This window comes from Garra rufa, chromosome 10, assembly GCF_049309525.1.
Source record: "Garra rufa chromosome 10, GarRuf1.0, whole genome shotgun sequence".
In the NCBI taxonomy this organism is placed as follows: Eukaryota; Metazoa; Chordata; class Actinopteri; order Cypriniformes; family Cyprinidae; genus Garra; species Garra rufa.
In genome coordinates, this window is record NC_133370.1 from 42667739 (window position 1) to 42684595 (window position 16857).

General features: G+C 33.8%; 2 protein-coding genes across 2 annotated transcripts in view; one reads left to right on the forward strand and one right to left on the reverse strand.

The window, feature by feature from the left end:
* slc1a7a (solute carrier family 1 member 7a) overlaps positions 1 to 3441 on the reverse strand; it is a 46087-nt gene extending 42646 nt beyond the window's left edge. The window contains exon 1 of the mRNA XM_073848654.1: positions 3083 to 3441. Within this exon, the coding sequence (XP_073704755.1) occupies positions 3083 to 3217 (135 nt within the window). The 5' untranslated portion in view covers positions 3218 to 3441. The remainder of the gene's footprint in view (positions 1 to 3082) is intronic.
* Positions 3442 to 10098: 6657 nt separating this feature from the next.
* LOC141343498 (protein shisa-like-2A) lies at positions 10099 to 14308 on the forward strand. The gene is made up of 3 exons (XM_073848060.1): positions 10099 to 10383; positions 12852 to 12988; positions 13678 to 14308. Exons 1-3 carry the CDS (start codon positions 10202 to 10204, stop codon positions 13839 to 13841), a joined length of 483 nt encoding a protein of 160 aa, XP_073704161.1. The 5' UTR covers positions 10099 to 10201; the 3' UTR covers positions 13842 to 14308.
* Positions 14309 to 16857: the final 2549 nt, after the last annotated feature.

The following is a 16857-nucleotide window of genomic DNA, read 5'->3' on the forward strand; positions in this document are numbered from 1 at the left end:
GAAAGAGATGGTTCTTTAAAGAACCTTTGATTAAATGGTTCTTGGTGGAGGCAAAAATGGTTCTTTTGTGGTATCACTGTGAAGAGATCAGGAACATTCCATACCAGCAAACAAATAACTTTATATATATTCTATACTTGACTATAATAACACTGAAAAGTCTTACAATAATAAACTCTTTAACTACTCCTATGTATTTATTTATTTAAATTATGATTTAAGATTAATGAAAAATATTTATTTCCCCAAAGATAAACCATTCATACAAAGTAAAAAGGTTATTTATTATAAAGGCCATATTTAATCAATATATTGTCTTTAGACATAGGCCAAAATGTTACTTGATATAGGTCAATATAATACTTTTTTTTTGGCTTTTTACAACTTAATTTCACCATAAACCAAAGCTAAATTAACTTTTCTAAATTAAAATTAAGTAGAATGTTAACTTAAAATAAAACCAAAATATTTTCGTTAGTCAATTGTCAATTTAGTTTGCTTTACTGTAAATAAAGACACCTTCAAAAGACCTTTGATGAGTCTTTTTAAAATATGCATTACAGATGTATTTTCCGTTGTGTACTAGAATAATACTAATAGACACCAAAAGGCTCCAGCTTCACCTATTTTTGATCAAAGTACTCTTAGTTCATAAACCGAATTGTTTAACTCGAGATGGATGAGAAGATGTGATTTTTAACTTCAGATCCTTAATGCAACAGAGCTTCAGTGTTTCAGTTAATTGACTGATAATCAGGGCAACTAGATGCCTGCTTTACTGACAGAGAGCTTTGATGGAGAGCACAGCTAGTAAAATGACTCACTACTGACAGAATATTGTCAATTTTTTATAATAAATATGTTGTTCTCTGCTATTTTATGCATTATAAAAATGATTAAAGGGGACATCAGATGAAAAATTCACTTTTACATGGTCTTTGCAGTGTGTGGACACAACCACCCTACAATGATAAAAATCCATTAACTTCTCTTTTTTTAATCTCAAAAAACCTAAACAGTCTCAATTATCAAGCCATTTTGGTTTTCTGAGGAGTCTGACGTCACACTGCTTGAGCCCCGCCCACAATCGCTGACAGATTATCCCATATTGGCATTTCTCCGCCCTCAGCAGCTGTAGTGACAACAATGTTTTGTAAGCAGTGTGGGTGTTTTGTAGTTGGATGTAAAAGTAAACATAAGAGTCTTCATTTTCGTAATTTTTTTAATTTATTTGATAGTAAGGCACCACCAAATAAACAAAAAAAAAAACAAAAAAAAAGAAAGAGAGGGGCGGGGTGAGCAGTAGCTCATTATCATTTAAAGAGGCATGTGCCAAAACAGATAACTTTGGTTCTTTGGTAAAAAGGGTGTTGTTTTACACAACCATTGAGGAAAATGGACATCCGGTGTCCCCTTTAAAATAAAACAGATTATTGAAATATGTCTTACAAGAAAATACTTTCAATTTTTTTCTTGAAAAATTCAAATTACCACAATTTCTTTGTAATAATTTGTGAAATTAACTAGAAATTTCTTTATTTAAATTCTTTTAAATTAAATCCTTTGTTTTGTTTTCAGCATACCATCTTGATTTGATTAATAATAACAAATAAAAGTGACCACGATAAAACTAAACTCCGTTAATAATCTAGTTTAAAACACTTTTTTTCCAAATTCCTAGAAAAGTACTCTTTGCTTTCACGTTGGTTATACCATTTTCAACAAAAATTGCCATGTAAATATCATTTGGTGTAACCATAAAATAAATGAAAAAAAAATTTTAAAGTTAAAAAGTATTTTTCTTATAAATAGAAAAAATTAAAATTCTGTCATTAATTGCTCACCCTCATGTTGTTCCAACCCCATAAGACATCTTCGGAACACAAATTAAGATATTTTTGATGAAATCCAAGTGCTTTCTGACCTTGCAACTAACACGTTCAAGGCCCAGAAAGGTAGTAAAGACATCGATAAAATAGCCCATCAGTGGTTCAACCGTAATTTTACGAAGCTATGAGAATACATTTTGTGCACAAAGAAAACAAAAATATGATAAAAATAAAAGACTTTATTTAACAAGTCACATATTCTTCATTGCTGTCTATGCCGGGTCAGAAAGCCTTCGGATTTCATCAAAAATATCTTAATGTGTGTTCCGAAGATGAACGAAGGTCTTACGGGTTTGGAACGACATGAGGGTGAGTAATTAATGACAGAATTACAATTTTTGGGTGATCCTTTTAATTCACAATACATTTAGGGGGTATTGCACCACATGACATTTTACAAAAATTAGTAAAAAATGTTGATAGTTTAAGAGATTTTTTTTTTCATGTTGGATGTTGGTTGCACCCCATGACTTTGATTTGGTGGACAAAAGTTTTACAATTTTAAGCGGTGAAGCTTAGATTTTTTCTAATTCAGAAAACTCAGTAAAGCATCATTTGTATTTTTTCTAATCCAGAAATAAAAAAACATACAGTACTAACTTAAAAAAGGGCATATTCAGGTCATTTTATGTCTGACTTTTGTTAAAATAATAAATTAATTAAAACATTCAATTAAAATAAATATGAATGTCAATAAGAATACCTGTATCTCCAACTGCTGCCATACAGCTTTGCCATTAACTAATTGCCATATGTGACCCTGGACCACAAAACCAGTCATGAGGGTAAATTTTATGAAATTGAGATTATTAATTGAGATACATCATCTGAAAGTTGAATAAATATGCTTTCCATTGATGTATGGTTTATATAGTTGTCCAAATAAAGTTCTTAGCAATGCATATTACTAATCAAAAATTAAGTTTTGATATATTTACAGTAGGAAATTTACAAAATATCTTCATGGAACATAACTTAATATCCTAATAATTTTTGGTTATAAAAGTAAAATCGATAATTTTGACCCAATGTATTTATGGCTATTGCTACAAATATACCTGTGCTACTTATGACTGGTTTTGTGGTCCAGGTTCACAAATGTATCCAATGTCAGATGGCATGAAAGTTGAGACATTACAAGAAAGATAGAAAGAGAGTTATTGGTTTGGGAGATTTGGGAAACCAAAACTAACCTGTTCAGAGAGGTGTTTGGAGCGCAGAAAGAAGCCCAGCAGGCATCCGATAACCACGGCCAACACTGACAAGATGAGGAGGCCGTTTTGTTGGCACACATTTTTAACGCGACCCCACACCGCACCAAACGCCATGGTGACACGTCCACGTCTACTGCCCGCTCAATCAGCCATACAAACACCTTGACTTGAGCGCAAAAACGTCCCTCCAAGAAAAAGAAACAGACACGCAGAGAATGAAGAAGTCAATTAGGAAGGTAGTAACGGTGGTAATGAAGGTCCCTCCAAGAAAAAGCACTTGTCAATCCACCGTTGGTCACTACTAAAGCCCATCACCCTTTCCAGTCACTAACACACTATCCTTCTCTCTCTCTTTCAGTCTCTGTTCATTCTGCCCCATCACACCCCCTTACCCTGTACTTCAGCCTGGCCAATAGGGGGCTCTGGGACAGCTGGCGGTATTGTCCCAGAGGTTAATACCGGCGATCCTATTAGAGCCGCACTGCATTAAGCCGATCTGAAGATGGATTAAAGATCTCTGAACAATTGGGAAGGGGATTGTTTCATGTATGTGTGAAAGAAGAAAAAATAAAAACATAAAGCAGGTGACATGACTCAGTGGAGATGCCACACAGCAGGGGGTTTAGACAGAGTTGGCCAATGTGGACACTGGTTGCGGTGGCTCTATCAGTGGTTACAGGTATGTGTTTGACAGTGTGATTTTGCACCCTCCAGTGGATGATGGGAAACAGTATCTAAGTCCATATATTAACTCTGTTATATAGTCTGCATGCAAGTTTGAGATGAGAGATGCAGGCTGTGCCAGTCACACTCTACCTATGGGCATTAAAAGAATGATACAAAATTAATTGCACAAAGAAACAGTAAAAGGAGAATTAAATAAAGGCTATTTTTGTGCAATTAAGGGTCTTTTTGTGGCATTATTAACAGCAAATGTTCATTAACATAATGCACAAACACAAAAAAGAAGTGAAACAAACAGACAAACAAATAAATTCACTGCAAAAAATGCTTTTCCTGATTAGATTTTTCGTCTTATTTCCAGCCGAAATATCTAAAAATTCTTAAATCAAGAAGGATTTTCTAGACGAGTAAAAATTATTTTCTTGTTTTCAGAAAAAAACAAGTCAAAATTAAGTAATAGTTTTTGCTTAGAACAAGCAAAATAATCTGGCAATGGGGTAAGCAAAAAAATATTTTTTCAAACAGAAAACAAGCAAAAACACACTTAATTTTGAGTATTTTTTTTTCTGAAAACAAGACAATATTTTTTTTAGTCTAGACAATCCTTCTTGATTTAAGAATTTTTAGATATTTGGGCTGGAAACAAGACACAAAGTCTAAGTAAGAAAAGTATTTTTGCAGTGTAAATAAATTGACATATTATTCAAACTGAAAAGTGTGTTTTAGCCATATTTTGAATTATACATTGTACTGAGAATTGTGTTTTAGGTGTTTCAGTACATTACCAGTACGTTTTACTGGTAATTACCTATATATTTGTTTTCATTCCTTTAATTTTTGTAGATTTTAATAAAATAAATAATTTTACCACAGTATTTTTAATATTGTATTGTAAAAAAAAAAAAATAGAATTACAGTAATGAAGATCTAATGAAAATTACCATTGAGAATAACTCAAATGTTAAATGTTTAGATGGATTATGATAATGAGAATTTTGGAGGGAAAATTATATTAACCATGTATGTGATCAAAAATAAAATGGCTTCACATAATTAAATAAATAAACAGACAAACATTTTTCTCAGGCAACATTTCTGTGAATAGTTTTTTTGTTTTCGATTTTGGTGTTAAATGTCTCCCAAAAACTGTACACAGTCGTATCTCCCTATATTTCTTGATACAGTGCCTTGTAAACGTGTTTTCATGTTTTGTTATGTTGTAGCCTTATGTTAAACTGCTTTAAATTCATTTTCTCCACAAAACAGGTTTGAAATGACTTTGCAAATTTATTAGAAATAAAAAACTGAAATGTTTCCATTGCATAAGTATTCATACCCTTTTAGGACACTTGATATTTAGCTCAGAAGCATTCATATTGCTTCTAGATGTTACTATACTCCGAGAGGAGTTAACCTGCAGCCAATCACTTGAATGAGTATGATTTGGAAAGGCACACGTGTCTTAAAGATCTAACAGCTTAAAATGAATAACAGAGCAAAAACCAAGCCCTGCGGTCAAAAGAACTGCCTGCAGAACTCAGACAGGATTGCATCAAGCCACACATCTGGGGAAGATTTCAGATAAAATTCTGCTACACTGAATGTTCACAGAATCATGTAGCCTCCATTATCCATAATGGAAGAATTCAGGAACAAGTAGGACTCTTCGTAGAGCTGGCCCCCTGGCCAAACTGAGCAATCAATGAAGAAGGGCCTTGGTTAGACTGGTGACCAAGAAGCTAATGGTCACTCTAGTTGAGCTCCATGATCATATATGAACAGTTTTTCAGCAGCAGAGACATCAGAGTTAAAGAAAGCTCAACACAGCAAAATAAAGAGATGGACTTAATGAAAACCCAGTCCAGAGCATTCATAACCTCATGGGCAAAAGGTTTATAGACAACTCTGTGAATGTCCTTGAGTGGCCCAGCCACAGTCTGGGCTTGAACCCAAGTCAAACATTTCTGGAGAAACCTGATAATGTCTGCCAGCCCCCATCCAAACTGACAGAGATTGAGAGGTGAAGAGGTGAGGAGAAGAATGGCAGATAATTGCCAAATGCAGATGTGCAAAACTTGTGGCATCATACGCAAAAAGACTTAAGGCTGTAAAAATGCTTTAACAAAGTACTGAGTTAAGGGTATGAATACTTATGCAATGTACTTATTTCATTTTTTTGTTTTGAATAAATCTGCAAAGTTGTCACAAATCTGTTTTGTGCATTGTCATTATGGTGTATGAAGTGATGTGAGGAAAAAGTAATTTAAAGCAGTTTCATAAGGCTGCAACATAACAAAATGTGAAAAAAATGAAGAGGTATGAATACTTTTGCAAGGCACTGTATTTTCAGAGGTTGCTCGGACCTTACGCTTGAACAACACAGTGTAGAATAGGATGGGTATTATATGTTCACAAAAAGGCCAACAAAGGACATCAAAGTGGTCATGGAAAACCATACTAATGCTCAGCCTATTCAAAGACATGTTTCTATTTAATATCACTAAGTAGTACCTCTTGTGAATTTCCATGAGTGATCTATGATTGATTTCTAGTGGGTTAGAATCAGCAGAGGTCCATCTGCTCTCACAGAAGATCATTAATACTGTGCTTTCTCTTCCATTTACTTCATTTCGCTAAATCAGCAGGTCTAACCCTCTCCCATCTAATTTACCTTCAAGTAAAATGTAATTTCCCTGTGTAAGGACCTTCATTACTCCACATGAGTCAAGTATCTGTGACCATAAAACTTCAACTTCAATTATGTTTCCTTTAATGTTTGCTGAGATCTGTGGATTTGTGATTGTTTTTATGCTTTATACAGTTTTCTTTAGCCTAAATATTGTAATAAAGTATTAAGATATATACACATGCATCTCCAAAAATTAGAATATCCTGAAAAAGTTAACTTTTTTGTTTGTACTTTGATGATTAGAGCAGCTTACAGCCCATGAAAGTCAAAAATCCAGTATCTCAAAGTATTAGAATATTTACATTTGAGTTTCATAAAATGTCCATCCCTACAGTGTAAATTCCTGGCATCACTTGTTCTTTTAAACCACTATAATATGGAAGACTGCTGACTTGGCAATGGTTCAGTCACAGAAGGTGATTACTGAAAGGGGTGGCTGTTTACAGAGTGCTGTATCAAAGCATATTAAATGCAAAGTTGACTGGAAGGAAGAAATTGGGTAGGCAAAGGTGCACAAGCAACAAGGATGGCCGCAGCTTTAGAATACTGTAAAGCAAAGCCAAGTTAAACACTTGCTCACCACGCTCAGACGTCTTCAGGAAAAGGACTACCAAGCCACTTCTGAAACAGAAACAATGTCATAAGCATCTTACCTGGGCTAAGGAAAAAATGAACTGGACTGTTGTTCAGTGGTCCGAAGTCCTCTTTTCAGATAGAAGTATATATTGCATTTCATGTTGAAATCATGATCTCAGAGTCTGGAGAAAGACTGGAGAGGCACAGAATCCAAGCTGCTTGAAGTCCAGTGTAAAGTTTCTGAAGTCTGCTGCTGTTGGCCCACTGTGTTTTATCAAGTCCAAAGTCAATGCGGCCGTCTACCAGGAGATTTGGGAGCACTTTATGCTTCCATTTGCTGACAAGCTTTATGGAGATGCTAATTTCCTTTTCCAGCAGGACTTTAGAACCTGCCCACAATGCCAAAACCACTTTCAAGTGGTTTGCTGACCATGATATTACAGTGCTTAATTGGCCAGCCAACATGTCTGACCTGAACCCCATTGAGAATCTATGGGTTATTTTCAAAAGAAAAAAGATTAACAGTCGATCCAACAATATACAGATGAGCTGAAGGCTCAGTTGTGCCTCAGCAGTGCCACGGGCTGATCACTTCCATGCCACACTTCACTGATGCTGTAATTTGTGCTAGGAGAAAGTCATTTGCTGTAATATGTGCTGCCGACCAAGTATTGACTGCATAAATGAACATACTTTCCTGTTTCCAAATCCGTTTTTTTAATTGATCTTAGGAAATATTCTAATATTTTGAGATTTTTGACTTTCATGAGCTGTAAGCTCTAATAAAAAATAAATTAAAAAAAACTTTACTGTAACTTTAGAAATGTTTTACTTAACATGTAATGAATCTAGAACATATGAAAGTTTCAGTTTTTGAAATACATTACAAACTAAAAAATAACTTTTTCAGGATATTCAAATTTTTTAAGATGCATATACAAAACAAATCACTTGCTGCAACATGTACAGAGTATGACCAACTATCCACCTTTTCTTCCCGTAGAGTGGGCAAGTCCATTTGTAAATTTTATGGGTCTGGCTTCCGGTCTCATCCGTGTCCAGCTATTTTTATCTGTACAAAACAGCTCGTTTTTCTGTAGATATTGGAAATTGGTTTGTTATTTTAATGTATTATCTTAATTATGAACACACTGGTTTGTAGTGCAAACACTTTTACAGTTTACTGCAAGTTCTCATTATTTCCATATAGCGGATAATGAACCGGAAGTCTCACCCATAAGTATGCTTCGTTGAAGAAAAGGGTGGAGATAAGCATTATAAAAGAATAGAAAGCCACATTCAACATCTACTCACTTATGATTAGATGAACTCCATCCTCCACTTCTTCATTAGGCCTATGTCTTATTTATGTAGGTATATATCCAAGTTATTTCTTAAGTCCACATAGATAGAGAATTTGCGCAATGTTCCCACGCAGATTTCGCAATGGTTCGTCACAATTCGCTTTGTTAAACAACAGGATTCTGCTTAATTTGAAAGTGTACTCCCTGTGAGTTGTGCTTTATACATAGCTACACGATTTGTAAGAGACTTTGCATTTTCCGACTATGAAATGTCGCCAAAATTTCGGGTTTAGACTAGAACGGATACAGCTCTGCCTACTTTTTGTACACTGTATAACAATAATACGTTTTGTATTATAGTAAGGGCTAAGTTTAGGGTTGGGGTAGGTGTTAATAAAACACAATCTAAAAGGTAGAAAAATTTAATTTCGCGAAGTTGACCGCACCACGTGACCCATCAAAATTACCTATTGGCAGGGTTCGAATTACAAAGTGGCTTTCGGGGGAGCCCTATTTTCCGATCCTCCCTGACTGACTTTAACGCTTTTGGTGCATGTTCGGGCATTTAAAACAATAGGTCTACAGTAAAGCTATTGTTTACTTAGTAAACCGTTTACTTCAAAACGCAAGCACCTTGTTTGACAGATGCGGCGGCGGCGGTAACACCGGCAAGCTAGTTGTTGTAGCTGGTGCGCTGTCATCACTCCTCTTCGTTTGTTTTGTAAATCCAAATTGACTGAGGTTTGGCTGCTTTCTTTTTGACATTCTTATTAGTATCCACAAAGTGTTCCAAGTGTTGAAGTTAAGCTAACATTCAAATACCAACTTAGTGAGAAGTTCAAGTGGTGACGTAAACGTAGTAATTTCAGTGCAGCGCCGCCACGCATGGATGGTCACAGCAGGAGACAGCGGAAAATAGTGTTCGGAAATAGTGATGTAATGAGCGAATAAACACACAACATTGACACATTTTTAATATCATCATTTATTTCAAGAACCTTAATGTACAGAAAATCAAAATCTATATGCGACACAAAAAATGGAAAGTGTTTTAGAGCTCCCCCTAAATGTCTCAAAGTAGGCTCTCAGGGGAGCCCAGGTCCTTTTCAGGGGAGCCGAGCTCCCCTTAGCTCCCCCGTAATTCGAACCCTGCCTATTGGTAGGAAATAAGTATCGTTAATATCTCTGAGTTAGTGCATTGCACTGCTTTACATCAAATGTACTTTTCTGTAATACCATAATGTTTGGAAGTCATAAAAAAGAAAAAGAAAGAGAAACAAAGAAAAAATAAAGAATGGTTATTATGATATATAATAATACAAACGGAAAAATAATTCGAATATATAATAATAACAATAATAATAATAATAATTATTATTATTATTATTATTATTATTGTTTATATAATATTGGCATATGTGTCATGCTGTAATGGTCAAAACTGTACATGAAAACCTTTTTTGTGCTGTGTCTCAGGAGTATCTCCGGAACCTATGTCATTTTTGCTTTCGCAAGACATTCCCACTAAAGCATTTTTCTAGATCTGCAGTTGCCTCACTTTTTCACTCCCTCTGGAGTCTGCATCCCTGTTCTTTCTTTGCACACACTGTGGTGGGTCTTACAATTACTTGCTGTTGTCAGTTCTCTCTTACAGCCTCGGATTACTAGAATTGAAACTGCAGCATCTTTCTGCTACAAATGTGCCGTTTTGTCATTCATGCTTAACAACATGGAAACGAAGTCCAGGAATTTTGACAAGGACTGATAGTTTTTTTTCTGTTATAGAAGTAACCTGTCAAATTTGCCGGTGAATTGTATACCGGTGAATGAGATTTCGGTATCATTATGAGCTCGATGTGTACGAGTTACAATAGCGGAGAAAAGGGTTTTGTCAAGGGCTTTTCCTGTCCCACAGCGGACAGCGACAGTCGAGCTGTTTTCTGCTGTGGATTTAATGATATGAAGTACTGCTGTGATGACCCCAACAGCTTTTTCCCTTATGAATATGGATATATGTGGTGGCTCAGGTAAGAAACCCGCTATTATTAATTTATTTAGCAGTTGTAAACATTTATATGATTTTGCCGACTTCTTTTTCTAACAAAAAGTAGTCCATTCATACATTTGGGTGGCTATACAAAAAAGTACAGTAGTTAATGGTTTTACACTGCTTTATGTACTTCCACCACTCGATATTGAACTATAATATTTAGGCAAGAAAATGACTTGATTTGTTAAAACATTCTGATTCACCTGGATGCTGCTTCTAATAAATAATCTATACATTTTATTATTATACATACAATCATACACTGCCGGTCAAAAGTTTTTTAACAGTAAGATGTTTAATGCTCTTCTGCTCAGAAAGCCATTTATTTGATCCAAAGTACAGCAAAACAGTAAAATTTTGAAATATTTTTATTATTTAAAATAACTTTAAAATGTTTTCAATTAAAATGTATTTTAAAATGTAATGTATTTCTGTGATTTCAAAGCTGAATTTTTAGCATCATTACTCCAGTCACATGATCTTTCAGAAATCATTCTAATATTCTTTTTTTTTTTTTTTTGATGAATAGAAAGGTCAGAAGAACAGCATTTATCTAAAATATAATCTTTGTAAAATTATATCACCACTTTTGATCAATTTAAATCATCCTTGCTAAATGAAAGTATTAATTATTAAAAGTTGTTTAAAAATTTTACATTAACGTTATGAAAGCTTTTTATTTTATATAAATGCTTTGGATCTTTTTATTCATCAAATAATCCTAAAAAAAATATTAAACTGTTTTAAATATTGATAATAATAATAATAATAATAATAATAATAATAATAATAATAATAATAATAATAAATGTATCTTGAACAGAAAATCAGCATATTAGGATAATTTCTTAAGGGTCATGTGACACTGAAGACTAATTTAGCTTTGATCACAGGAATAAATTACATTTTTAAATATATTCTAATACAAAACAGTGATCTTCAATTGCAATAATATTATTTTAAACAGTAAAAATATATTTAAACAAAAATGTGTTTGCTTTGAATCAAATAAATGCCAGCTTGATGAGCAGAAGTAAAAAACATTAAAAACTTACTGTTCAAAAAATTCTGACTGGTTGTGTATTTACATATGTGACCCTGGACCACAAAACCAGTCATAAGGTTAAATTTTACAAAACTGAGATATATACATCATGTGAAAGCTCAATAAATAAGCTTTCTATTGATGTATAGTTTGTTAGGATAGGACAATATTTGGCTGAGATACATCTATTTGAAAATCTGGAATCTAAGGGTGCCAAAAAATCAAAATACTGAGAAAATCACCTTTAAAGTTGTCCAAATTAAGTTCTTAACAATGCATATTACTAATCAAAAATTACATTTTGATACACTGTAAAAAATTTGCTGTAGTTCTGCAGCTGGTTGCCAGTAACTTACTGTAGATTTTTAATTTATGTTATTTACTGGCAACAGTTTGTTCAAAGTTAAATGAACATTAAACATTAACAAGTCTTTGTCTTTACAGAATAAAACTATAAAATAATAACCTACTGCAAAGCATTCTGGGAACCAGAAACCTTCATCAACCTTTTTCTGTTTTTTTCCTTCAGATTTTGGTTCCCAGAATGCTTTGCATGAGGCTGTTATTTTAGTTTTATTCTGTAAAGATAAAGAATTGTTAATGTTTAATGTTCAATTAACTTTGAACAAACTGTTGCCAGTAAATAGCATAAATTTAAATCTACAGTAATTTACTGGCAACCAGCTGCCAGTAATACTGTAATTTCTACAGATTTTGTTTACAGTGTAGGTTTACAGTAGGAATTTTACAAAAAATCTTAATGTAACATGATCTTTACTTAATTTCCTTATGATTTTTGACATAAAAGAAAAATCAATAATTTTGACCCATACAATGTATTTTTGGCTATTGCTACAAATATACCCCAGCGACTTAAGACTGGTTTTGTGGTCCGTGGTCACATATGTTTTTATTATGTTTGCACTCAAAAAATCACGACATTATTAATTACATTTCTTAGAATCAGCATAAATCTGTTTATTAAAACATCTGAATTTATTTCATTAAACATTAACTGTAGCCCAATCTTTTTGAGCATAGAAGTGAAAATGCATTAACCTCTTTTTTTTACAGATGACACTCAGGTGACTACTGCTGAAGAGAAAACACTTAAAAAAATTAAAATATATATTTTACTAAATAATTTGGATTCTCAAAGTAATACATTTCTGACTTTCACATCACTTCTATCAAGAAAAAGGTGCAAATATGGAACCTTGAGCCTCAGATCTCTCCACCAGTATGTGTTAGGCCAAGAGTGGAAAACTTGAAGTGTTTAAGCTTTCAAATAATAGTTAATTTATGTGTATTACTAAATATATAAAAGAAAAGAAAAGAAAAGAAAAGGAATATTGTAGAGTGCTAAGCTCTCATCAGTGGTTTGTCGATTGTCTCTCCAGTTTTGGAGCTCTGGTTGGTCTCTCTGTAGCTGCTGTGGTCCTCTTGGTCTTTGTCATCACTGTGTGTGTCCTCTGCTACCTCTTTATCGTCACCAAACCCAGTCGCTGGGACAACGGCCTCAACCTTAGTGTGCCAGGTCAGTACATCCAAATCTACAAAAGCACTGAGAAGTAATGAATGAAACAGGAATAATGGCATTAATGTGACACACTCTGCCATAATGGATCTATGAATGGCAAAATCAAGGATGCAGACACTGAAAAAAAAGGATAGTGGCACATGCTGGATCTTAGATTATACATGATGTTCTGCCATCTCAATGACACACATTATGAGAAAATGATGTGCTGACTGAACATGATGTGCTAGATATGTTAACGTAGACTGGAGAACATATTAATGTTCTGCTGAATCATAAATGGACAGGTGGATGTCCAGTGATGAGAATCATGGCATTGTATTTCATGTGAATGAGGACAATTTTGGAGAATTTAAAAGCAGAATTCTGAAGCCTGTAATTTTATAAAAGCACATAAAAGCATTTCTTATATTAAAGAGTATGTTTAAGATGTTAAACTGTGAAAATAATCATTTTTGGGTTTATATTATTTAATTGTCATGAAAACAAAGATGTACATTTGGATAAACCAGTACACAGAAAACATACTGGTTATGTTTTGTGGCTATACTATCCAAAAACAGTGGGACCCTATTCACTTCTATTGATTTGATCTTCATCTTTCTACACTGCAGTTGCTGTATACAAAGCTCTGACCTTAAAACGTTAACTCTCCAGACGTCAACGGTCTTTACTATTCTTTTTAGGATCTGACCCTACATCTGAGCCCCTTTCTACTGGACCTCGGGGTCTCAAAAATGTCCTTAACCGCAAGCTGGAGTGTGAAAACCACCCCGCTGACCCTGAACGGCTCTTTCAGCGCTGCTTTACCGCAGCTGTCACCAGAATAAATGTGGAAGGACCCACATAAAGACCCCTTCACATTCTGTGCACAGTTATTTCTATAGAGGTTAATGGTTTTGATTGAGTTTTTAGTGTTCAAATGTTTTCTGCTGTTTGTATGCTTTTTTTTCCATTAAAGTTACTGTATATTTTCACCAAGGATCAAAAGTTTAATTCCTCATGCTTTTAATTTGCTATTTAGTACATTTCGTAATGTTCATCTATTGTAATTTTTTTTTAATGATATTGTGCAACCCAGTGTAAAAAGTGGTTATAGGTCCTTATTGGCAGTGCTGTATTCTGTGCAATTGCTGTGCTATTGTGCAATTCTATGCAACAGTATTTCTGAATTAGCAAAGCTACAGAAATGCCAGACAATCAGCATGAATGTTATATAATATTTTTTGGCTTCACCTGTTGGACTTATCATGGACAAAGTATGCATTGTATAATGTAATATCATACAAACAGGAAAATGTACTTACCTTATTTGCATTTTTTATTTGACATCTTATTTTTTATATATTTTTTTTATATCACCAACTCAATTAAAAAAGTCATGACATGAGAAATCAAATTTGCCTTTGTAGCATTAAAACAAGTTTCATAGCTTAAAACCTCCTCTTCATTATAATTTATACATTTATTTACTTAAGCTCCAAAAACAACTAGTCTGGGTTATAGGTGCAAGGTGACATCACTTTGGCACAAACATTTGCATAAACACTGCCTCCAGAACAAGGCATCCACGAATAGTCTTTTCATTATAGGCTCCGCCCACTGACATTCAGTCGCTTAACAGCAGATCACTTGAATACACTGAATAGGCATGGGGAGTTAATACTGTTTCCTAAGCAATGACATTAGCCAATCATAACAGTGATTACTGAGAAGCCTTAAAGGGGTCATCGGATGCAAAACTCACTTTTACGTGTTGTTTGAACATTAATGTGTGTTGGCAGTTTGTGCACACAACCACCCTAAAATGATAAAAATCCACACAATAGTATTTTTTTAATCTTTTAAATGAAATATCTCCTTTTTAAAATCAGGTCATTCTCAACTTCTTGTCGGTGTGACAACACACCGACAGAGGCCACTCCCACGATAGTTGATTGACATGAGCGCCTTACCTTAGACACGCCCTCACCGAACTGAAACAGTCCGACTCCGATCGTCATTGTGTGACTCAGGTGCAGGGGAAGACAAGAACGTCTCAGATTGAGCGATTGAGATGTTCTGTTGTTGGATGTAATAATGAACATCTAAGCCGCTGAAGACGCAGAGGATTAACGTTACTTTCGTTTTTGAAAGGAAAGCAGATCCCGATCTACATATGCGTCTATGTTTGTGCGAATCATTCGTGATGCAGCTTCACCCACAGCAGAAGTGACTATAAGGGTTTTTTATGCATCTTTGCAAATGGCCTTTCTTATTAATGTGCTAATTAGCAAGTTTCGCAGCTAAACGTGGCTAAATTCGGCTAAAGTAAACATTACGGTTTGTCATCCCACTGCAGAGATGGGCAGGGCAAGCAGAGCTCATTAGCATTTAAAGATACATGCAACAGAATAGCTCGCTCTGAAAAGGGTTGATTTTGACAGGGTAAAAAGAGTGTTTTTTTTACAATTTTAAATTATTTTTCCACATATTTATTTATTTTGTGCAAACAAACTTTATTAACATTACAAGTAAACTTCAAGGAGCATATTAAAATAATAAAAAAATTATGTCATTAGCCCCAAAAAATTCATAAATTGTAACATGAAAGTAAAATTAACGCATTGCTTACATTTAGCCTTGCTTCTTACTTCTTACAATCATATACGTTTATGTTGATCTTTTGAGTTGTAATATTACTGAAAGAACACATTTTTGAAAATCGTGTGCACTGTTACATAAAATGATCAATCCTGAAAAATTAAGTGATATAGTTTTCTGATGATAGCAAAAGTTAGATTAGTTATGTTTAATATGTTGAGTTTGTTAAGATTCATTTTTTCATTTTTACCCAATAGAGATATTTTCAAAACAATATCCCAAAAAAATAATTAGCAAATAGCAGTATTTGCTTAGCGATATACAGTTTACACTAAGTGCAAATACCTATTTCTATTTACACTGTTAAAACAGAAGGTTTTTCTGCTATTTATACTACTTATTGCAAATAGTGGCAATTATCTGCACCTCATTATTGTAGTACATTATAAAACAGTATGCAATAATTATGTGTTGAGTGTAAATTATAATTTTAATTCAAATTATTAAATGGATGCCACCTCATTGGGACAATATATGCCTTTATAACCCTATCCGATACTTAAAGGGGTCATATGATGCGATTTCATGTTTTCCTTTGTCTTTGGAGTGTTACAAGCTATTTGTGACCCTGGACCACAAAACCAGTCTTAAGTCGCTGGGGTATATTTGTAGCAATAGCCAAAAATACATTGTATGGGTCAAAATTATTGATTTTTCTTTTATGTCAAAAATCATTAGGAAATTAAGTAAAGATCATGTTCCATGAAGATTTTTTGTAAAATTCCTACTGTAAACCTATCCAAATGTAATTTTTGATTAGTAATATGCATTGCTAAGAACTTTATTTGGAGAACTTTAAAGGTGATTTTCTCAGTATTTTGATTTTTTGCACCCTTAGATTTCAGATTTTCAAATAGATGTATCTCGGCCAAATATTGTCCTATCATAACAAACCATACATCAATAGAAAGCATATTTATTGAGCTTTCATATGATGTATATATCTCAGTTTTGTAAAATTTAACCTTATGACTGATTTTGTGGTCCAGGGTCATATATAAGAATTAGGGCCGGGACTCGATTAAAAAAATTAATCTAATTAATCAGAGGCTTTGTAATTAATTAATCGAAATTAATCGCATTTTAATCGCATATAAATATTTGACCTGAGAACAGTGAGAAGTAAGTTTTTTCATATGGATTTTTAGTTACCATTGAATAATGACTGAATACATAAACTGAAGCAACAAAATATTGTTTATTTTTGTTCAACCAAGTCCAAA